The 25,000-nt window shown below is 39.0% G+C and overlaps 1 protein-coding gene across 2 annotated transcripts in view; it reads right to left on the reverse strand.

The window, feature by feature from the left end:
- Positions 1-17,538, reverse strand: part of LOC115218569 (coiled-coil domain-containing protein 22 homolog) — a 94,270-nt gene extending 76,732 nt beyond the window's left edge. For both annotated transcript variants that reach the window (XR_003882243.2, XM_029788460.2), the window contains exons 1-6: positions 17,384-17,538; positions 17,123-17,239; positions 13,344-13,515; positions 6,453-6,585; positions 4,920-5,050; positions 2,602-2,686 (exon numbers count right to left, since the gene is read on the reverse strand). Coding sequence is in view for 1 of the 2 variants with exons in the window: in XM_029788460.2 (XP_029644320.1) it covers positions 2,602-2,686; positions 4,920-5,050; positions 6,453-6,585; positions 13,344-13,515; positions 17,123-17,172 (571 nt within the window). In the remaining variant the exon portion in view is untranslated. The remainder of the gene's footprint in view (positions 1-2,601; positions 2,687-4,919; positions 5,051-6,452; positions 6,586-13,343; positions 13,516-17,122; positions 17,240-17,383) is intronic.
- Positions 17,539-25,000: the final 7,462 nt, after the last annotated feature.

Raw genomic sequence — 25,000 nt, forward strand, 5'->3', positions numbered from 1 at the left:
TTCAACATATAAATTTAATTTGCCAAAATATTTTCGTCACTTTGAGACCGCAACCTGTTCACTGACAAAATTCCATGCTATATAGTTGAAAAAAAAAGTGCACTTCATAACAAAAAAAATAAGGGGAAAAATACAACAAAAATTGATCATTAAAAAGGGGATAATTGGGATAAAACCAAATCAAGACAAGTAAGCAAGGAGACCTCTACATGATTGCACGGCCCTGCTAGCAAAAAAAAAAGGCAGTCAAATTTCCCTTAAAATCACACTACTATTTAAAAAAGATTATGTACAGTTCAACTAATTTCTCTTATAATCTCAGCTCATCTGTACTACAAGGGTTGGACAAAATAAAGGCAACACCTAGCATCATAGCATCATAATTTTGAATTATCTATAAAACTGTCAAAAGTTTGTTTATTTTTATGTTTTTTGATTTATTATTAGTGTTGCTTATGTTTTACTAAAATTGCTGTTTCTTTTCAGATATCATCAGAAAAAGGTAATTAAAATTCATTAAAATGACATTAAAATACAGATCTATCAGACTTTCAAAGAGGTCAAATTGTTGGTGCTCGTATGGCAGGCGCTAGCGTAATGAAAACAGCCAAAATGTTTGGTGTATCAAGAAGTACTGTCTCGAAAGTAATGACAGCCATTGAGACAAAACTCCAGAAGAAAACTTTCAGATAGGGACCGTCGGACTCTTACATGAATTGTTAGAAAGGATCATAAAAGTACAGCTCCCAAAATTACTGAAGAGCTTCATGACCACCTCGAGAACCCAGTTTCCACAAAAACTGTTCACCAAGAGCCACACAAAGCCGGATTTCATGGGAGGGCTGCAATCAGAAAACCACTACTTTCAAAAACAAATGTTGCAAAGCGTTTAGAGTGGAGTAAAAACCTACAGAATTGGTTGCTTAGAGCAGTGGAAGAATGTTATTTTCTCGGGTGAGTCATCCTTTACCTTATTTCCAACCACTGACCGAGTATACATGTGGAGACAGCCAAAAGAAGCATTTGATCCAGACTGCCTCCTTCCAACTGTTAAACATGGAGGAAGATCTGTGATGATCTGGGCAGGTGGGGGCTTTATCTTGGAAATCCGCCGGCCCAATAGTTTCCCTTCATGGCAGAATTAATAGTCAAGATTATTTAAGCCTTTTATCTGATCAAATTCATCCTATGGTTACGGAACTGTTTCCGGAGGGAAATGCAATCTTTCAGGATGATAATGTACCAATTCACACAGCTAAAGTTCTTATTGAATGGCACGAGGAACATTCTAATGAAGTTGAACAACTTATCTGGCCACCACAGTCCCCAGATCTCAATATTATTGAACATTTATGGTGCATTTTAGAAAAACAAGCAAGGAGTTGATATCCTCCACCATCATCACTACAAGAACTAGAGACTGTTTTAGCTGAAGAAGGAACAAAAATTCCTTCGGAAACAATTGAAACTTTGTACGAGTCCATTTCTCATAGAATTCAAGCTGTAACCATATTAAAATAAATTTGTTTGAAATTTTAAGGTGTCTCCATTATTTTGTCCAACCCCTGTATGCCATTCATGCACACTAATATATATATATATATATATATATATATATATATATATATATTAGGATTAATAAGTCATTAATAACAACATACACATACTGATGAAAGGTGGAGGTGCAATGGTCCAGTGGTTAGGGCAGCACACTCACAGTCATAGGATTGCGATTTCGATTCCCAGACCGGGTGTTGTGAGTGTTTATTGAGCGAAAACACCTAAATCTCCATGAGGCTCCAATAGGGGATGGTGGCAAACCCTGCTGTATTCTTTCACCACAATTTCTCTCACTCTTTTTTCCTGTTTCTGTTCTACCTGTATTTCAAAGGTCCAGCCTTGTCACACTCTGTGTCACGCTGAATCTCCCCCGAGAACTATGTTAAGGGTACACGTATCTGTGGAGTGCTCAGCCACTTGCATGTTAATTTCACGAGCAGGCTGTTCCATTGATTGGATCAACTGGAACCCTCATCATCATAACCAACAGATGGAAAGATACAATGCTGGTGACAGAGACAAATTCATTATGTAAAGGGGTTGACCTGAAGTTTTGCCTATCTCAAAGTTTATTCTGTGTAAATAAGTCTCAAGACCCTTAAAACTTGAAGTCATAGCCAACCCCTACAATAGTATACCATCTCCTCTACCAGTGCCCACAAGTACTCATTATTTTATTCAATAACCCCAACATTGATTTTGGTTATTTTATGAAAGACTTACATTTTTCTAAAGGAAATATATTTGCTATCTTTCAACATCATCATTTAACACCCATCTTCCATGCTGGCATGGGTTGGATGGTTTGACAGAAGCTGGCAAGTCAACAGACAGCACCATGCTCTGCTGTCTGTTTTGACATGGTTTTGATGGTTGGATGCCCTTCCTACTGCCAACTACTTTACAGAGTGGACTGAGTGCTTTTCATGTGGCCCCAGCACTAGAGAGGTCTGTTTCCACGGCTGGGTGCCCTTCCTAATGCTAACCATTTTACAGAGCAGACTGGATGCTTTTTATCTTTAATTTTAAGTAAATATTTACCTTTGGGGATCTTCTTGGGTAAGTCACTGGTACCAATTGGCCACTTTATTGGATAAGCACAGAAACCAGAAATATCAGCAGCTCCCTAAAAATATGCAAACAAAACATGAATTATGATTTTGTTATAATTAATCATGTAGGAGATGTTATTTATCTTCTACTGAGAGACATCATCATCACCATCATTATTTAACAACACTTTTCTATGATTGCATGGGTCAGATGGAATTTGTTGAAGCAGATTTTCTACAACCAGGTGCTCTTCTTTGCCCCAACTGTCATCTGTTTCCATGTTTTTCATGAAAGACTAGAAATGAACAATATTATTTGTGTTTGTGATATTTGTTTATAACCATCACACGATAACACACACACATAAAAATTCATATGTGTATGTGCATGTATGTAGGCACAGGCTTGGCTGTGTGGTAAGAAGTTTGCTTCCCAGCCACATGGCTCTGGGTTCAGTCCCATTGCATGGCACCAAGGGCAAGTGTCCTCTACTATAGCCCCAGACTGACCAAAGCAGATGGAAACAGAAAGAAGTCCATTGTGTGTTTGCGTGTCTTTGTATTTGCCCAGCACCACCACTTGGCAACTAGTATTGGTTTGTTTACACCCCTGTAACTTAGCAGGTGGTGAAAAGAGGTTGATAGAATAAGTGCTGGATTTTAAAATAACTACTGGGGTTGATTCATGCAGCGAAAACTGTAAAAACTATGTCACAACAGACAATGGAGCTTGGTGCAGTCAACTGGCTTGCTAGCTCCTATCAAACCATCCAACCCATTCCAGCATGGTAAACAGATATTAAATGATGATATATAAAATATCCTTCTATAAGTTTAACTACATTCTGTAATATTACACTTAGTTTCTTTAAAAATTAGACATATTATTTACATCAAACATTTTTATTATAAAGTTTATGGTTTATATACCACAAACTATTTATAATTGCTATTAAACATTTTTTTCAAATTAATATCTAAGCCGTATTGATTATTGACTGTTAAATATAAATTTTAGTCCCCTGTGTTTAAAATTCCATACTCTCTTATTTGGTTAGTCTTTTTCCATTAAATACAACGCCACCTGATTTTTATTTCATATATGGGCATTTAAAAATAGCTCCCTTATACTAATCTATAGAGAGAATGTAACCCCTTCTAATTTTTTATATATATCAATACCCAACTGAGACCCTTTAGTCTTGTTTTCAACAGATATGACTCTAAGAAAAATTACACATTACAAACACCATACCTATGTAATTCTAACGCCTTTTTAACTTTTTTTCCTTTCCTTAATTTTTGCAACTAACAAATACTTTTAGACAACCCAGATTCTTAAAATGAATTTACTGTCTTTCTGTATGAATCAATCGTATAGCTACATGAATAAAAATAATTTCAATCCATATTAACATCTAATCTCCTCAATTAAAAAAAAATATGTTTTATAAGTTAAATCATATACTTAATATATATATATATATATATATATATATATATATGACTTTTGGTGATATGCCATGCTTGAGAAGACCCATCAAACCAAGTGAAACCGTAGTCATGGCTGATGCTGATGTCACACAACAGACACATGCTGGTGGAACACACACACAGCACCCTTCGAACATTGGACCTCATGGAGGTGATAAGTGACTGAGACCTTTGGCAATATGCAGTGCTTGAGAAGACTTGTCAAGCCAAGTGAAATCGTAGTTGTGGCTGATGCCAGTGTCACATAACTGGCACCCATGCCAGTGGCACGTAAAAAGTACCCATTACACTCTTGGAGTGGTTGGCGTAAGGAAGGGGTATCCAGCTGTAGAAAACATGCCAAATCAGACTGGAACTTGGTTCAGCTCTTCAGCTTACCAATTTCAGTCGAGCTGTCTAACCCATGCCAGCATGGAAAGCAGACACTAATTGATGATGATGACACACAAATATTTAGGTTAATTTGTTCAAAATGTTGCATAGGAGTAAATACTTATTTGTACCTTTAAATAATATCTAATGGAAAAATCAACTTTATATAATACAGTGAAAAAGTTGTGTTCAGTATCAGTGAAACAATCACCTTTATGTATAGTACTTCATGAAACTGTTACCTTTATATATAGAACTAGTTAAATAGCTTCCCGCATTTAATTTTGATAATTTACTTATTTTAGTTTTTTACTACAATACTGAATCAGAGGGAGTTATATGGTAAACAACAAATCATTAAAAGCAACAATTTACAAACTAAATACAAATAAAAATGATCAATATCAAAGGAGCAGACTTTAAATAGAAAAGAATAATTACTTGTCGCATAAGTTCATTTGGTTCACCTCTCCACTGCACACTGTTGCGGTCCATATATCCTGGCGTCCATGCAGACTTTAACTGCAAAGCAAGTTTAGCTGCAATGCTTCTCTGAAGAATGACAGATTTATCTAAAAATAACAGAAAAGTTCTTTTTCAATCCAATAAATAAGAATCAATTAGGGAGTGCTTGAGAAGACCCAACAAGCCAAGTGAGACTGTAACCTATGGCCTATGCCAGGGGTATAACCAGCCTACTTATGCGTACCTTTCCTTCATTGGACACTAAACTCTGCTTGCACAGACCTATTGAGGCAAGTGAAATTGAAATCAAATTCGATGACTGGCATCTGTACTAGTGGAACGCTAAGAGCACCATCCGAGCGTGATCATTGCCAGAGCAGCTAACTAGCTTCTGTGCCGGTGACACGTAAGAAGCACCATTTGAGTGTGATCGTTACCAGTGTTGCCTTACTGGCACTTGTATTGGTGGCATGTGAAAAAATACTTGGGCGAGGTCATTGCCAGTGCAGCTGCACTGGCTCCTGTGCAGGTGGCACATAAAAAACACCATTTGAGTGTGGCCGTTGCCAGTACTGCCCGACTGGCCCTTGTGACGGTGGCACGTTAAAGCACCCACTACACTCTCGGAGTGGTTGGAGTTAGGTAGGGCATCCAGCTGTAGAAACTCTGCTAGATCAGATTGGAGCCTAGTGCAGCCATCTGGTTCGCCAGTCCTCAGTCAAATCGTCCAACCCATGCCAGGATGGAAAGTGGACATTAAATGATGATGATGATACATTTACAATATCATTACTTCAATAGTGGGAAGCAAAATTTTTCTGGTATCTACTAAATCTTAGAACTGAGAATATATAGAAATTTGAGTGATTCCTGGATTAAACAATTTAAAACAATGACTATGTAATAAGGTGCAGGCCACCGAGGTCGACTTTGCTTTTCATCCTTTCGGGGTCGATAAATTAAGTACCAGTTGTATACTGGGGTCGATCTAATCGACTGGACCCCTCCCTAAAACTTTGGGTCTTGTAACCGGCATCCATCTCAGTGGCATATAAATGCACCCGTTACACTGGTACTTAATTTATCAACCCTGAAAGGATGAAAGGCAAAGTCAACCTCAGTGGCCTGCACCTTAAATTGTTGGAGTTATTATTTCTATATATTCTCAGTCAAGACAAGGATATACAAAAACACACATATGTATATATACATATATGTGAGAGGCTTCTTTCAGATTTGGTCAGCTCAGAGCTATAGTAGAGATACTTGCCCAAGGTGCAGCACAGTAGGACTGAACACAAAATCACATAATTAAGATAAACTTCTCAATGTCATAGCCACATCTGCACTTAGATGCACGTGCACACATACACACACACTTATATAAAAGAGAGGGAGGAACAAAATACATACTGACAGTGTATTATGTTAAACAGTAACAAATATTGAAGGATTTTATACACAAATTTCTTTTTAAAAAAAAACACTTTGACATTTCTTAAGACTTACCAAGAGTTTCATCTGTAGTACCAACACTTTCTTTAGGAAGTTTCTCAATGAGAAAAATAAAGATTTTTCTGATATCAGTTTCATTAGAATAGAGGAATGTTTGGTATCCAATTTCTCCTTGATATCCCAATTCCTGTTAAAGATTGTGGAAAATTGAAGAGTTTATTTTTATAAAATGGAAACTTTTTTATTTCAGGTTTCTTCTCCTTCAAGAAAAATAAGTAAACTTAAAATAACTATATTTTATTAAATATTTTTTTTTAATCTTTTACCATTTATTTGTTTTAATCTCCATCTCTATCTTTCTTATTTCTTTATTGCCCACAAGGGGCTAAACATAGAGGGGACAAACAAGGACAGACAAAGGGATTAAGTTGATTATTTAATTTATCGACCACTAAAGGATGAAAGGTAAAGTCAACCTCGGTGGAATTTGAACTCAGAACGTAACATCAGACGAAATACCACTAAGCATTTCGCCTGGCATGCTAACATTTCTGCCAGCTCGCCACCTTCTCTATCTTTCTCTCTAAGTCTCCTTCTCCCTTCTTCTCCAACTGGGATATCCTTATATCTTCTTCTACAGAAAGACATCTATCTCTAACCCTTTATTACTCTTTTAACCTTTCAACTGGCACAAAGCCACCTCCCTCAATACTACTCCCTGCTAGTCAAGGGGACTTTATCTTGTCTTGCAAGGTACTTGGTGACCCTTGCCATTGCTGGTGCCATGCAAACTACACTAAAACAGACATAGAGCTTGGCAGAGCCCTCTGGCTTGCTAGCTCTTGTCAAACCATCCGAACAATGTCAGCATGGCGAACAGACTTTAAATGATGATGATGATGATGACGACTATGGCCAGAATGGGGCACCTCAATACTTACTTTCTCACCCCGTATCTCTATTTATTATTATTTATTATGTATCATTATTCTGAGCCCCCTAGTCGCCACTCTGTTTACTATTTCAGCCTCGCCTCGTTTTTGCATATTCTGTATAATTCATTAGTTATCGTTATAGATATTTAAGATCTATCTCCCTTACAGGGCTGATCGAATTGGCCGCCGATTTCTTCGCGGGGTTCTCTTCCCCTTCTCTCCCCCTCTTTTTACATTGTCTGTCTGGACTCCTCTCTTCCTACTTCTGTCCATGGCTATGCATACTTAAGCTAGTAACCTGCCTCATTCTTGATTCCGAATTCCTTTTGCCATGTCTGTCCGTAAACGAAGTGATCCCAAGATAAGAAATCTTTGAACTTTAATTCACCCCGTATCTCTATTTATTATTATTTATTATGTATCATTATTCTGAGCCCCCTAGTCGCCACTCTGTTTACTATTTCAGCCTCGCCTCGTTTTTGCATATTCTGTATAATTCATTAGTTATCGTTATAGATATTTAAGATCTATCTCCCTTACAGGGCTGATCGAATTGGCCGCCGATTTCTTCGCGGGGTTCTCTTCCCCTTCTCTCCCCCTCTTTTTACATTGTCTGTCTGGACTCCTCTCTTCCTACTTCTCTCCATGGCTATGCATACTTAAGCTAGTAACCTGCCTCATTCTTGATTCCGAATTCCTTTTGCCAAGTCTGTCCATAAACGAAGTGATCCCAAGATAAGAAATCTTTGAACTTTAATTCACCCCGTATCTCTATTTATTATTATTTATTATGTATCATTATTCTGAGCCCCCTAGTCGCCACTCTGTTTACTATTTCAGCCTCGCCTCGTTTTTGCATATTCTGTATAATTCATTAGTTATCGTTATAGATATTTAAGATCTATCTCCCTTACAGGGCTGATCGAATTGGCCGCCGATTCTTCGCGGGGTTCTCTTCCCCTTCTCTCCCCCTCTTTTTACATTGTCTGTCTGGACTCCTCTCTTCCTACTTCTCTCCATGGCTATGCATACTTAAGCTAGTAACCTGCCTCATTCTTGATTCTGAATTCCTTTTGCCAAGTCTGTCCGTAAACGAAGTGATCCCAAGATAAGAAATCTTTGAACTTTAATTCACCCCGTATCTCTATTTATTATTATTTATTATGTATCATTATTCTGAGCCCCCTAGTCGCCACTCTGTTTACTATTTCGGCCTCGCCTCGTTTTTGCATATTCTGTATAATTCATTAGTTATCGTTATAGATATTTAAGATCTATCTCCCTTACAGGGCTGATCGAATTGGCCGCCGATTTCTTCGCGGGGTTCTCTTCCCCTTCTCTCCCCCTCTTTTTACATTGTCTGTCTGGACTCCTCTCTTCCTACTTCTCTCCATGGCTATGCATACTTAAGCTAGTAACCTGCCTCATTCTTGATTCCGAATTCCTTTTGCCAAGTCTGTCCGTAAACGAAGTGATCCCAAGATAAGAAATCTTTGAACTTTAATTCACCCCGTATCTCTATTTATTATTATTTATTATGTATCATTATTCTGAGCCCCCTAGTCGCCACTCTGTTTACTATTTCAGCCTCGCCTCGTTTTTGCATATTCTGTATAATTCATTAGTTATCGTTATAGATATTTAAGATCTATCTCCCTTACAGGCTGATCGAATTGGCCGCCGATTTCTTCGCGGGGTTCTCTTCCCCTTCTCTCCCCCTCTTTTTACATTGTCTGTCTGGACTCCTCTCTTCCTACTTCTCTCCATGGCTATGCATACTTAAGCTAGTAACCTGCCTCATTCTTGATTCCGAATTCCTTTTGCCAAGTCTGTCCGTAAACGAAGTGATCCCAAGATAAGAAATCTTTGAACTTTAATTCACCCCGTATCTCTATTTATTATTATTTATTATGTATCATTATTCTGAGCCCCCTAGTCGCCACTCTGTTTACTATTTCAGCCTCGCCTCGTTTTTGCATATTCTGTATAATTCATTAGTTATCGTTATAGATATTTAAGATCTATCTCCCTTACAGGGCTGATCGAATTGGCCGCCGATTCTTCGCGGCGCGCGCCCGCCCTACCACCACCACCACCACCACCACCACCACCACCACCACCACCACCACCACCACCACCACCACCACCACCACCACCACCACCACCACCACCACCACCACACCACCACCACCACCACCACCCCCCACCACCACCACCACCACCACCACCACCACCCACCACCACCACCACCACCACCACCACCACCACCCCACCACCACCACCCACCACCACCACCACCACCACCACCACCACCACCACCACCACCACCACCACCACCACCACCACCACCACCACCACCACCACCACCACCACCACCCCACCACCACCACCACCACCACCACCACCACCACCACCACCACCACCACCACCACCACCACCACCACCACCACCACCACCACCACCACCACCCACCACCCCACCACCACCACCACCACACCACCACCACCACCACCACCACCACCACACCACCACCACCACCACCACCACCACCACCACCACCACCACCACCACACCCACCACCACCACCACCACCACCACACCACCACCACCACCACCACCACCACCACACCACCACCACCACCACCACACCACCACCACCACCACCACCACCACCACCACCACCACCACCACCACCACCACCACCACCACCACACCACCACCACCACCACCACCACCACACCACCACCACCACCACCACCACCACCACCACCACCACCACCACCACCACACCACCACCACCACCACCACCACCACCACCACCACCACCACCACCACCACCACCACCACCACCACCACCACCACCACCACCACCACCACCACCACCACCACCACCACCACCACCACCACCACCACCACCACCACCACCACCACCACCACCACCACCACCAATACCGGATATCTCTATTTTGCTCCAACTATACCGGATGTCGTTTCTCTCCCACCACCATTATAGGTGTCTACTCTTTGAACCCCCCTCTTCAATACGCTATTTCACCATGCATTACCCCTCTCTCGATATCCTACGTTCTACTTGCCTAGAACCTGTCCTCAGAACCACCCCTCCCACTGGTGCTCCGCTATATTTCTGCACCCCCCCCACCACCATTATAGGTGTCTACTCTTTGAACCCCCCTCTTCAATACGCTATTTCACCATGCATTACCCCTCTCTCGATTTCCTACGTTCTACTTGCCTAGAACCTGTCCTCTGAACCACCCCTCCCACTGGTGCTCCCCTATATTTCTGCACCCCCCCCCCATAAAAAGCACCATCCGAACGTGGCCGATGCCAGACCCCTCTGGCACCTGTGCAGGTGGCACGTAAAAAACACCCACTACACTCGCGGAGTGGTTGGCGTTAGGAAGGGCATCCAGCTGTAGAAACACTGCCAGACTAGACTGGAGCCTGGGGCAGTCCCGAGCTCCCCAGACCCCGGTCGAAACCGTCCAACCCGTGCTAGCGCGGAAAACGGACGTTAAACGATGATGATGATGATGATGATGATGATAAGCCTGGTATTTATTTTATAGGTCTTTTTACGATGAATTGCTAAGTTACAGGGATGTAAACACACCAACACCAGTTCTCAAGCAATGGTAGGAGAAACTAGTACAAAGACACACAATATCATCATCATCATCGTTTAACGTCCATTTTCCATGCTAGCATGGGTTGGACAATTTGACTGAGGACTGGCGAACCAGATGGCTGCACCAGGCTCCAATGCATACATATACACACACATATATACATACATACATATGTATATAGTACATTCCAGCGACAAATATTCTTTTCTACTCTAGGCACAAGGCTCAAAATTTTGGAGGAGAGGAGGCAGTCGATTAGATCAACCCCAAAAGGATGGAAAGCAAAGTTGACTTCAGCAGAATTTGAACTCAGAATGTAAAGATAGGTGAAATACCACTAAGCATTTTGCCCAGCATGCTAACATTTCTGCCAGCTCGCTGCCTTACAGGTTCCAGTGACAAATATTGCCAGATGACTGGTACTGTTTTGACTGCAAGTTTTGTGTCAGAGTATGTTTCTTCTAGAAAAGACACCTTCCTCACAGCATTGTCAAAAATAACGGGATCCTCTTCTACCCCTGGGAAATCTATTTTACCCATAGATGAAACCTTGATATGGACTACTGTTCTAGGTCAGAAAGGACCTAGGAGTAATGGTAATTAATGAGGGACTCTATGTTCCCCTTAACTCTGCAACACTCAGACTGGAGTCTCACTACTAAATACAGTATAATGTCATACCCAAGACAGGAAATCTATTTAACCCATAGAACTTGGGAGTAATGGCAATTACAGGGTGACAGTTTCTATATATCATATTGATTTACAAGGCATTAATTGGAGCAGGGTTACAAAGGACATTTACCCAAAGGTGCCATAGGTGAAACTAAACCCCAAACTATGTCCAACCATGCCTACACCTATGAATGTTTGTAAACATCTGTGTGCATGTGTACATGTATTCCTTTATTTTTTTATTCTTTTACTTGTTTCAGTCATTTGACTGTGGCCATGCTGGAGCACTGCTTTTTTCTTTGTAAGCCTAATACTTATTCTAGTGGTCTCTTTTACCGAACTGCTAGGTTACAGGGACGTAAACACACCAACATCGGTTGTCAAGCGATAGTGGAAGGACAAACACAGACACACAAATACACACACACACAGTTTCCATCTACCAAATCCACTTACAAGGCTTTGGTCGGCCCAGGGCTATAGTAGAAGACACTTGCCCAAGGTGCCATGCAGTGGGACTGAACCCGGAACTATGTGGTTTGGAAGCAAGCTTCTTACCACACAGCCATGCCTGTGCCTATATATGTTTATGTATTTATTTTCTTTAGAGGACCAGTATATATTGAGTGATTCTGACACCACTCCTTAAAATCATAGAATACAGGAATGGAACAAACCAATCACAAGAACCTATAGCTCCTAACACTCATCAAAATGCAATGTAATGGTTAAACCAAATTCTGAAGAAATAAAAAAAAAAGAAAATAAGCAACTCAGGCATAGGAGTGGCTGTGTGGTAAGTAGCTTGCTTACCAACCACGTGGCTCCGGGTTCAGTCCCACTGCGTAGCACCTTGGGTAAGTGTCTTCTACTATAGCCTCAGGCCAACAAAAGCCTTGTGAGTGAATTTGGGAGAAGGAAACTGAAAGAAGCCCGTCGTATATATGTATATATATATATATAATCATAAATGAGGGTGAAAAATTAGATATTAATTTAATAATACCATTAGTTTAACACCAAGCGGCCTAGCACGTAAAAACCAGGGAGACAATACAAATTTATCCGTAAATATAAGAGAGTTACCGTTAAATTGGTTAACTCTAGTGCTAGAAATAGCTCCTTATTCTGGTATAGCCGCCAACGATGCTTCCACAAAGAAATAACATTACCTTCAACGTAAGGAAAGTGAAATACAATGAAAAGATAGATTAATACTGTACAATTGTTTCTTTATCAATATAATATGCAATTATACTCACATATTTATCTATAAATCATCAGCAGTATTTGTCATTGATACAATTTATTAGACCCTCACGGGCGACAATTACCCATGCGGTCCAATCGATTGCATACATAGTTGTGATCCCCGCCAAAAGCATATGGTAAGATTTAGTGGGAGCTAATACCGCATGTAATATTTACTGCAGCATATTAAATTTATAAATTCATAAATGAGGGTGAAAAATTTATGCTTGTGTGTCTGTGTTTGTCTCCCCAACATCACTTGGTGTGTTTATGTCCCCCATAACTTAGTGGTTCAGCAAAAGAGACTGATAGAATAAGTACTAGGCTTACAAAGAATAAGTCCCAGGGTCGATTTGCTCGACTAAAGGCGGTGCTCCAGCATGGCCACAGTCAAATGACTGAAACAAGTAAAAGAGTAAAACAGAAAAACTCACCTGGATATGGTGTGCCAATGCAGTTCCAATTCTGTAGCGTGCTGACATACCTGCCGGCAATTTATTGGGCAAATCAAGTGCATTGTTAATAGCTTTCAAGCACTTAGCTGCTGCAGACACTATTACATCAGTTGTAAACTGCTGGAGATTTGTAACATCGTCATCAATGAAGCTGTGTATAAATATAAGACAAATAAAAAAACTCATGGGTTTGTAGGAGAGAAGAGGATTCATTCATCCACCATCATCGCTTTAACATCCACTTTTCCAATGCTTGCATGGGGGCTGGATGAGTTTATTGAAGTACTTTCTTTCTACAGCCAGATGCCCTTCCTGTCACCAACCTTTACTTGTTTCCAACTAAGTTAATATTTTCTCATAATTAGATAGGTATTGAAAAAGTACCCTCAAAGTGTTCATGCTAAAAATGCAATAGAATTTTCTTTCCAATACATATATATATATATATATATATATATATATATATAAAATACAAAATGGGACAAGAATGCAAAACATCTGGACATCTAGGTGATACAAAAATGGGACAACAAAACATCCAGATAGATGATATAAAGAAAACAAGGACAGGTCATTCGAAGTTTTCCTCATTCAAGCACCAGAAAACTTTGAATGACCTGTCCTTGTTTTCTTTATATCATCTATCTGGATGTTTTGTTGTCCCATTTTTGTATCACCTAGATGTCCAGATGTTTTGCGTTCTTGTCCCATTTTGTATTTATATATATATATATATAAAATATATGGGACAAGAATGCAAAACATCTGGACATCTAGGTAATACAAAAATGGGACAACAAAACATTCAGATAGATGATACAAAGAAAACAAGGACAGGTCATTCGAAGTTTTCCTCATTCAAGCACCAGAAAACTTTGAATGACCTGTCCTTGTTTTCTTTATATCATCTATCTGGATGTTTTGTTGTCCCATTTTTGTATCACCTAGATGTCCAGATGTTTTGCGTTCTTGTCCCATTTTGTATTTTATATATATATATATATATATATATATATATATATATAGCGGCGTACGTACACTTTGGTCTATATATATATATATATATATATATATATATATATATAGCGGCGTACGTACACTTTGGTCTATATATATATATATAGGATCATTTGTAGAAATACATAAATCCAGAGAAGTACACTCTAAGATGTAGAGCAGTTAATATTATAGTGGGGTAGGCCAGTTTATGGGGTTACCCCTCACTGGATGGCATGGGAATGTTTTGGGTGGAGTATCCAAGGTTAAATCTTTCCATATTCATGGGAGACCCATGGCTTCCATAAAATATGTAGAAGTGCTGTGCTGGTCAGCTATTTAACAAAAACCATGTGGTCACTGAAAATCTCTGGTCAGGCACAGGGTAACCCCATAAACCAGCCTACCTATGTGTGTGTGTATGTGTGTGCACACATGCACAATGGGCTTCTTTGAGTTTCCATCAAACAAATTTATTCACAAGTCTTTGGTTGACTCAAGATTATAGAAGGCAACATTTGCCCAATGTAAGACTGAACCCAAAATCATGTGGCTGGGAAGTAAACTTCTTAACCACACAGCTATGCCTGTGTCTATATTTATAATCTTTTACCTTTTTGTCTTTCACTTGTTTCAGTCATTAGATTGTGGCCATGGTGGGGCACAGCTTTGACTAATTTTTAGTTGAATGAATCAACCCCAGTACTTATGTTTTAAAGCTGGGTATTTATATTATCAGTCTCTTTTGCCAAACCACTAGGTTACAAAAACATAAACACACCAACACCAGTCATCAAGTGGTGGAGGTGGGGGGACAAACACAAACACACAAATATATATATATATCATCATCATCATCATATATATATATATATGTACATATATATGTGCCGGTGGCACATGAAAAACAACATTCAAGTGAGGTCGTTGCCAGTGCCGCTGGACTGGCTCCTGTGCAGGTGGCACATAAAAAACAGATCAGATTAGAGCCTGGTGTAGCCATCTGGCTCGCCAGTCCTCAATCAAACCCCGTCCAACTCATGCCAGTATGGAAAGCGGACGTTAAACAATGATGATGATGATGATAATATATATATATATATATATATATATATATATATATATGTAATACTAAGCAATAAGGGTTTAGCAACGAGTTGCCTTACCACATACCGAATTTAGAAATAGCAGTCAAAGGGTTATAGCTATTTCTTCTACTAAACCCTATTTCTTCTAGCTATAACCCTTTGACTGCTATTTCTAAATTCGGTATGTGGTAAGGCAACTCGTTGCTAAACCCTTATTGCTTAGTATTACTTAAATTTTCCTCGAATGAGGCTTTTACATGCCGAAGACTACTTGGTGTAATTGATAATTTTTCCAAATTAATTAATTTCACCCTTCATTATTACGGATAATTATATATATATATGTATACAACCAGCTTCTTTCAGTTTCTATCTACCAAATTCACTTGCAAGGTTTTGGTCAGCCTAAGGCTACAGTAGAAGACACTTGTCCAAGGTGCCATGCAGTAGGACTGAACCTGGAACCATGTTTTTGAGAAGCAAGCTTCTTACCACACAGCCATTCTTGCGCCTATATAATTTCAGGTAGAGCAGACACTGGTTACCTTTCCTAGTCAGATGCTTCAACAACTCTGCCAAAAAGAAGGTAGACTGAATGACTGAATCAAGAGAGAGAAAGAAAGAGACTACCCATGGACATGCTCCCAAAATCAAAAAGCCAGTGCAGCACCTATGACTTTTGGAAACATGTTTATCATGCTGAGAATTGTCGAAGCATGGAAAAAAACTACCCGCATCAGTTGTTAACTGTCATGACACTGCATCCTTAAAATACGTCATCACAACTCCTGACAGCAACCTATCCCCTCTGTGGCTCTTTTACTGTGCACTTTTCGGTCTTGTATATTATCCTGTCATGAGTATACTGTGATCGAACTTATGGCTCTCATTGCTGTCTTTATTTACTCGACTTATTGCTGCTTTCTGGACCCCGTCTTACTCTCTTTTTCACTGAACTACAGTACATCTGAACTGTGTATACAATAAGCTCATTATTATACAAGATTATCCAACACCTTTCCAACAACATTTGCCATCTTTTTGAATTCAATATCTCCACCACCCGTCAGCATGGTTATAAAATCATAAAAATCAGTGCAGCATCCATGACTTTCATAAACACTTTTTCACGCTCAAAACTGTCCATGCATGGAATAAATAAACTACCTGCATCAGTTAACTGTCAAGACACTTCATCCTTCAAAAATCCCATGCTTCCCGAAATTCGCCAACTACCATTGACGTAATTATACAACTTTTCTCCTTCATGGTTCTTTTACAGTACATTTTTCTGCCTTTTATTTAATCCTGTCCTGTGCATTGTGCATATACTTTTGGTTATCAATGCCGCCTTTACTTTATTTTACTATTTGGCCCTTTTTACCCTTGTAGCTTTCCCCAGCCCTGCATGCGATAAGACCATCATCATCATTCTTATAATAATAATTATAATTAAAAATCCTTGTTTATTACAAGTAGGCGTGCATAAGTGATCCAAAATAATCACCGTCCCGCCCATGTATATAAAGTGATTACTGAGGAAATATGCACGAATACAGCAAAACGAAGTAAGCTTCTAAAAAGAAAATTCTTCGTGTTTCAAGTAATAAACCCTAGTCGTTAAAGCAAGCCTGAATCTGAAAAAAATATACTCTAATATATAGATATCCTTACCACTTTAAAGTTCTCAATGAATGGATAATAATTCTGTCAACTTCTTCCATTTTCGACAGACGATCATGTGACCGCAAAGAAGACTAGTTTCGTTTGTCAACAATAACAAATATTCGGCTGTAAAATAAAATTTAATTTAAAATATGGAAACAAATTAAATAAATTTATTTAATATTTCTCAAATATATTATTCTTAATAATAGTAGATTTTAATAGAAATTGGATTTTAAAAATATTAATGTTCAGCAGCAAATAAAATACCCGGGCAATTCCAATTATTTTAGTCTTTGCCTTTAAGTTTTTAGTCTGCCATTACGTTCCGAGTTCAAATTCCGCCGAGGTCAACTTTGCCTTTCATCCTTTCGAGGTCGATAAATTAGGTACTACTAGCGAATACTAGTCCCGGTGCGCGTGCACGCGCAATAACGCGTCCGCGCTTGCTGGTCATAAGTAGTCGATCCTACAACGACTTGCGCGTATGCACATGAGTTGATTGGCGCATATTTGTTAGCGAACAAAATAAAATAATTTTTTACAGAATAAGATAAAAGAATTTTTTAAAGAAAGTAAATAAATTATTTCTTAGAACAATGTATATGATTTTTTTACACAAATCAAATAAAAAGCAAAGTAAATAATTTTTTAAACTTAGTTAATTATTATTTTTTTTTTAATAAACAAACTTTTATAGCGTAGGAGTGGCTGTGTGGTAAGTAGCTTGCTTACGAACCACATGGTTCCGGAGTCAGTCCCACTACGTGGCACCTTGGGCAAGTGTCTTCTACTATAGCCTCCGGCCGACCAAAGCCTTTTTAGTGGATTTGGTAGATGGAAACTGAAAGAAGCCCGTCGTATATATGTATATATATTTGTGTGTCTGTGTTTGTCCCCCCAACATCGCTTGACAACCGATGCTGGTGTGTTTAAGTCCCCGTAACTTAGTAGCATGGCAAAAGAGACTGATAGAATAAGTACTAGGCTTACAAAGAATAAGTCCTGGGGTCGATTTGCTCGACTAAAGGCGGTGCTCCAGCATGGCCACAGTCACGTGACTGAAACAAGTAAAAGAGTAAACTAAGATTTTTTTTTTTGAAAAATGTATACAATTTTTTTACACAAATTAAACAAAGTAAATAAAAAGCAAATAGCAAATAAAAAAATTGAATATCTCACAGTTTTTGCGATTCGTTCGAAAATGCCACCAAACAATAAAATAAAATATTGAAGTTCATTTGAGTTCATCGAATGTGAACCATTCTGAAAGGTGCTTCAGAATGTTTTCAAAACATTCCCTTCCACTTTTTCCATATTGTTCCCTCCACAGAAATTCATCTATGTACGACTTCACCATGTTAATGTGTACCCCCATCATTGTCTTAAATCATATACATTGTTCTAAGAAATAATTTATTTACTTTCTTTAAAAAATTATTTTATTTTATTCTGTAAAAAATTATTTTATTTTGTTCGCTAACAAATATGCGCCAATCAACTCATTTGCATACGCGCAAGTCGTTGTAGGATCGACTACTTACAACTAGCTAGCGCGGACGCGTTACTGCGCGTGTGCGCGCATCGGGACCAGTATTCGCTAGTAGTACCAATAAATTAAGTACCAGTTGCGCACTGGGGTCGATGTAATCGACTTAATCCCTTTGTCTCTCCTTATTTGTCCTTTCTATGTTTAGCCCCTTGTGGGCAATAAAGAAATAAGTCTTTGTAAAGATGCGTAACCTCAAGGTTAGAATATTTCACCCACGAACGCACAGATACGTTTTTCGAGTGTGCAGAATATATTGTAATATTGTAAATCCTTAATATTTCACTTTAAAGCGTATGTTTTAAAAGATATTTAGCCGAAACACCTTATTCCACAACCATGTTTTTCAAACTACCTGATGTGGAGTACCGGCAGTCCCCTCCCCACCTCCAATATGCCAGGGCCGGTAATATTTCTTAGTAATATCAATTTATACCGGAAACAATATATATAATCATAATTAAATCTCAGAATGAGATTGAAACAGTAATCGCTCGATAATGTAAAGTATAGAAGCCATCTTATCATGGCTAACCACATTGGGGAGGGGTTGTTACTGTAGCTTTATAGCCCCAAGAGATCATCGTCTCTAAGCTGGCTCTAAACACAATATCTGTGTCTTGGAGTATTTGCAAAGGGAGGCAATCCCTTCCTCGCAAGCCTGAGTGATACGCTCGAACTATTTCGGATGTTTGTCCCTCGTCAACGGGCGGCAACCACCAGGTAGCGATGAAAGTGAAGACTCCTTTGGCAAATAGATATAAGTTTTTTCTAATGGCGTCTCCACTGATGTCGAAAAACGAACAGTAAGCATAATTAAATCTCAGAATGAGATTGAAACAGTAATCGCTCGATCCGCCCGTTGACGAGGGACAAACATCCCGAAACTAGTTCGAGCGTATCACTCAGGCTTGCGAGGAAGGGATGGCCTCCCTTTGTAAATACTCCAAAGACACAGATATTGTGTTTAGAGCCAGCTAGAGACGAAGATCTCTTGGGGCTATAAAGCTACAGTAACAACCCCCTCCCCAATGTGGTTAGCCATGATAAGATGGCTTCTATACTTTACAATATATATAATGAATATAATAAAAGTTGACAATCTTTTTTATCTTGTATTTATTTTGTAAACAAATAATACAATATTACATAAGCATTTATGCTTCTTTCTTTTCTGGAAACTCGCCGCGTACAAGCAGCTGATGGTGCGCGGACCACCACTTTAAGTAGCACTGTTCTACAGTATTCTTTTATTTATTTCAGCCATATGACTGTGGCCATGCTGGAGCACCGCTTTGGAGAGGTTTTAATCGAATAAATCGACCCCAGGACTTATTTCTTAAGCATAGCACTTATTCTATCGGTTTCTTTGCTGAACTGCTATATTACGGGGACGTACACATACCAACACCGGTTGTCAAGCGGTAATGGTCAGGGACAAACACAAGACATGCATATATATATGACGGGCTTCTGGAGTAACACCCTAAAGGATTTTAGTCGAATAAATCGACCCCAGAACACTTTTTTTTAGTCTAAAACTTATACCATCATTTTTTTTTTTATAAACTGCTAGGTTATGAAGACTTGTAGAAACCAGCACTGGTTGTCAAGTGATGGTGGGTGACAAACACACACACACATACATGACAGGCTTCTTTCAGTTTCCGTCGATCAGCTTCACTCACAAGACTTCGGTCGTCTCGGGGCTATAGTATAAGGCACTTGTCCAAGGTGCCATGCAGTAGGAATGAACCCGGAACCGTGTGGTCGGAAAGAAAACTTCTTACCATATAGACACACTTATACCTATGTTAAAGAAATTTTTCTTTTTAAATTTGAAAGAAAATTTCCACAGAAAAGAAACCTCTACTTTTTCAGCTATTCGACACCTTTCTCATAATCAGAGCAACAATTAATAGATAAATACGTAAATAATCCCAATGAAAATAGCGGCGGGGGTGCACAATAGAAACAACATCACAACTATATATCTATACCGAATACTTAAGATTTTGTACTATAGTAGGCTAAACATAAACACGGAATGTTTTTGTACTTTTTTTCCTTTTGCTCTTTGTCTTTTTTTATTGTGTTGTCCAATTTCATGTCGATAATCGATAATCTTTTCTATTATAGGCACAAGGCCTGAAATTTGGTGGGGAGGGTAATAGTAGATTGCATCGATCCCAGAGCTCAGCTGGTATTTGTTTCATCAACCGTAATCCGAACTAAGGATGTAACCAAGCAAGCTTCTCAACGTCTAATGCAAGGGAGAAAACTCTTCCACTTCCCTTTATTTCAGTTTCTGTAATAAATTCATTACAAGACTGCTTTTTGACATGGAAAATTTTCAAAAGAATGTAAAGAGTCAAAATTAGGGTCGGTAAAGTTTGTCAGTAAAATATAGACATGGATTCTATGATTTATGGGAAAATCATCACCACCACCATTGAATACAGTTTTTGATTCAAGCATGAGCTGGACAGGAGCTAGAGAAGCAGAGGACTGTCCCAAGTTACAATATCTGTTTTGGCATGGTTTCTTTGGCTGGACACCCTTTCTAATGCCAACCACTTTACAGAGCATACTAAGTTTTTTTTTTACATGCTACCAGCACCAGTGAGTTCACCAAATAACTCACAGGACAATGCTCCTTAACAGGTGGAGTAGCTTTATTCCAGGTGATGAAAGATTAAGGCATAAGAGGGATAGGAACAGGCACCTTGCAGCAGGGAAGATACCATTATTTTTCTCATGTCTTCTGCATATATATATGTATATTTTCTCTTCTGTGTCAGTTGCTCTGTATTCCCCATTAGCTCTTTCATGCTACCCTGTTCTGTGTTTTATGCCAGGACTTCTGCTCTTTTTACTCTTTTACTTGTTTCAGTCATTTGACTGCGGCCATGCTGGAGCACAGCCTTTTAGTCGAGCAAATCGACTCCAGGACTTATTCTTTGGAAGCCTAGTACTTATTCTATCAGATCTTTTTGCCGAACCGCTGAGTTATGTGGATGTAAACACACCAGCATCAGTTGTCAAGCGATGTTGGGGGGACAAACACAGACACACAAACATACACACATATATACATACATATATACGACGGGCTTCTTTTAGTTTCCGTCTACCAAATCCACTCACATTGCTTTGGTCAGCACTTGCTCGAGGTGCCTCGCCATGGGACTGAACCCAGAACCATGTGGCTGGTAAGCAAGCTACTTATCACAAAGCCATTCCTGCAGTCTAAATTTTATTTATATGTCCTTTCTGATACCGTGTGAAAATGCATGGTCTTGTGGTTAGTGTTGCACTCACAATTACAAGATCATAGTTTCAATTCCTAGACCGGGCAGTGTATTGTGTTCTTGAACAAAAAACTTTACTTCACATTGCTTCACTGCAGTGGTCTGGCTTCCCATTTAAGTGGAATGTTGTGATCTTAGTCACTTGTATGCCATGGAAATGGGGCAACTGGCCTTATAAGGCCTAGGACTTGAGACAGAACTTGTTATGATTCCATGTTAACATAAGTAAGATGGGATGTTGTTTTAGTTTCTGATGTTTAGAATTTGCATATCAGAAAAATATTCCTTCACCAACAGCTATTCTGTCTTCAAGTTAATTAATCAAGAATCAGACAGAGGCTGAAGCAAAAATAATTCCTATAGTCTAGTGAGATACCTTGGCTAAAACAACAGCTGAACTCATGACCCAACAGTAAAAAAAAAATTTAGTAAAAATTTACACAGAGAATAGGTGCAGGAATGGCTGTGGTAAGTAGCTTTAGGCACAGGAGTAGCTGTATGGTAAGTATCTATAGGCTGTGTGGTAAGTAGCTTGCTTACCAACCACATGGTTCCAGGTTCAGTCCCACTGCATGGCACCTTGGGCAAACAAATGTCTTCTACTATAGTGTCCAAAGCCTTGTGAGTGGATTTGATAGATGGAAACTGAAAGAAACCTGTCGTATACAAGTGTTTGTGTGTGTGTATTTGTCTCCCCACCATTGCTTGAAGTCCCTGTAACTTAGCAGTTCAGCAAAAGTGACTGATAGAATAAGCACCTGCCACAAGAAGAATGAGTCCTGGAGTCAATTTGTTCGACCAAAGGCAGTGCTCCAGCATGGCCACAGTCATATGACTGAAACAAATAAAAGAGTAAAAGAGAGGCAGGTATTGCCATGCGGTTAAGAAGATCACTTTGTAACCGAGTGGTTTCAGGCTCAGTCCCACTACAGGGCACCTTGAGCAAGGCAAGTATCTTTTACAATAGCCCTGAGCCAACCAATGCCATGTGAGTGAATTTGGTAGATGGAAACTGAGAATGAAAGAAGCTGTCGGATATATATATATATATATTATATATATATATATATAGTGCATGTTTGTGTATGAGAATGAGTGTTCAACATCACTGGGATTGATGTAATTGACTTAATCCGTTTGTCTGTCCTTGTTGTCCCCTCTGTGTTTAGCCCCTTGTGGGTAGTAAAGAAATATATATATATATATATATATATCATTGTCATCATCATTTAACATCCATCTTCTATGCATGCATGGGTAGGACAGTTCACTGGATCTGGCCTGGTAGAAAACTACCCTATGTTACTGTGTCTATTTTGGCAGGGTTATCACAGCTGGATGCCCTTCCTAACACCAACCACTCTGCAGAGTGGACTCAATGCTTTTTATGTGGCACTAGCACAGATGAAATTAGCTTTGGTGTGATTTTCACAACTAGATGCCCTTCCAAATGCCAACCACTCTTTTACTTGTTTGAGCCATTCGACTGTAGCCATACTGAAGCACTGCCTTAAAAGAGTTTTGTAGTTAAAGAAACCAACCCCAGAACTTATTCTTTGTAAGCCTAGTACTTTCTTTATTGGTCTCTTTTGCCGAACTACTAAGTTATGGGAACATAGAGACACCAACATCAGTTGTCAAGCGATGGTGAGGGGTACAAACATAGATACAAAGATACACACACATAAATATATACATATAGGCACAGGAGTGGTTGTGTGGTAAGTAGCTTGCTTACCAACCACATGGTTCTGGGTTCAGTCCCACTGTGTGGCACCTTGGGCAAGTGTCTTCTACTATAACCTCAGGACAACCAAAGTCTTGTGAGTGGATCTAGTAGATAGAAACTGAAAGCAGCCTGTTATTTATATATATATATGTGTGTGTGTGTATATGTTTGTGTCTCTGTGTTTGTTCCCCAACCATTGCTTGACAACCAATGTTGGTGTGTTTAAGTCCCTATAACTTAGCGGTTCGGCAAAAGAAACCCAATGACTGAAACAAATAAAAGTATGTATATATATAAAAGAAAAAGAAAATGGAGACTGGAAAGATATTATTTATTATAAACACCAAATTAATCATCATTCCTTACAGCTGTTTCAATTAATACTCAGTAAATATTAATTAAATTTCTATGGACTGAGCATAATATCTTCCCAATCTCCATTTTCTTTCTCTTCTTTTATATGAATATAAACTCTATGTTTTTATATATATACCTATTATTTTAAATAAATTAATTCCCCAAAATACTAGATATTGAACCAATATGCCTTTGGATGAAACCATCCCTTTATGAGGCTAACACAACCTCTAATCATATATATATATATATAAAGTTACAATGCGGAACAGTCATTTTAATGAGTTGTATTTATTTATCACCTGACAAGATACATCTACACCACCAGATGCTCCTGAACCAGTTGTTGAGTGTCCCACACAAGAGGAATCGATGCTAGATGTGTCGAAGCAATTGCCGTGATTAATAGTAAATTCTTGTATGTTCCATCTTCTGTCTTTCATTTGCTGTGTATATATATATATATATATATATATATATATATATATATATATACAATGGGTTTCTGTCAACCAAATCCACTTCCAAGGCTTTGGTCATCGCAAGGGTTTAGTATAAGAAATTTGCTCAAGGTGCCATGCAGTGGCATTGAATCCAGAACTGTGTGGTTGAGAACCCAGCTTCTTACTACACTGTCACGCCTGCACATATGTATGTATGTGTGTATGATTCTATATTTGTTTGTCTCCTACCACTACTATTTGACAACCAGTGTTAGTTTGTTTATGTCCCTAAAACATATCAGTTCAGCAAAAGAGAATTGCATACATTTCTAAGAATATACAAATGTATATGCATGCTTGTACACACTCATGTGCACTCATACAGACATAAAAACATGCATGCATATGTACACATATATACATAAACATGCAAATATATATATATATATATACTTATATAAATATATATATACATATACACATAAATATATAAATATA

This window comes from Octopus sinensis, linkage group LG13 (genome assembly GCF_006345805.1).
Source record: "Octopus sinensis linkage group LG13, ASM634580v1, whole genome shotgun sequence".
NCBI lineage: Eukaryota > Metazoa > Mollusca > Cephalopoda > Octopoda > Octopodidae > Octopus > Octopus sinensis.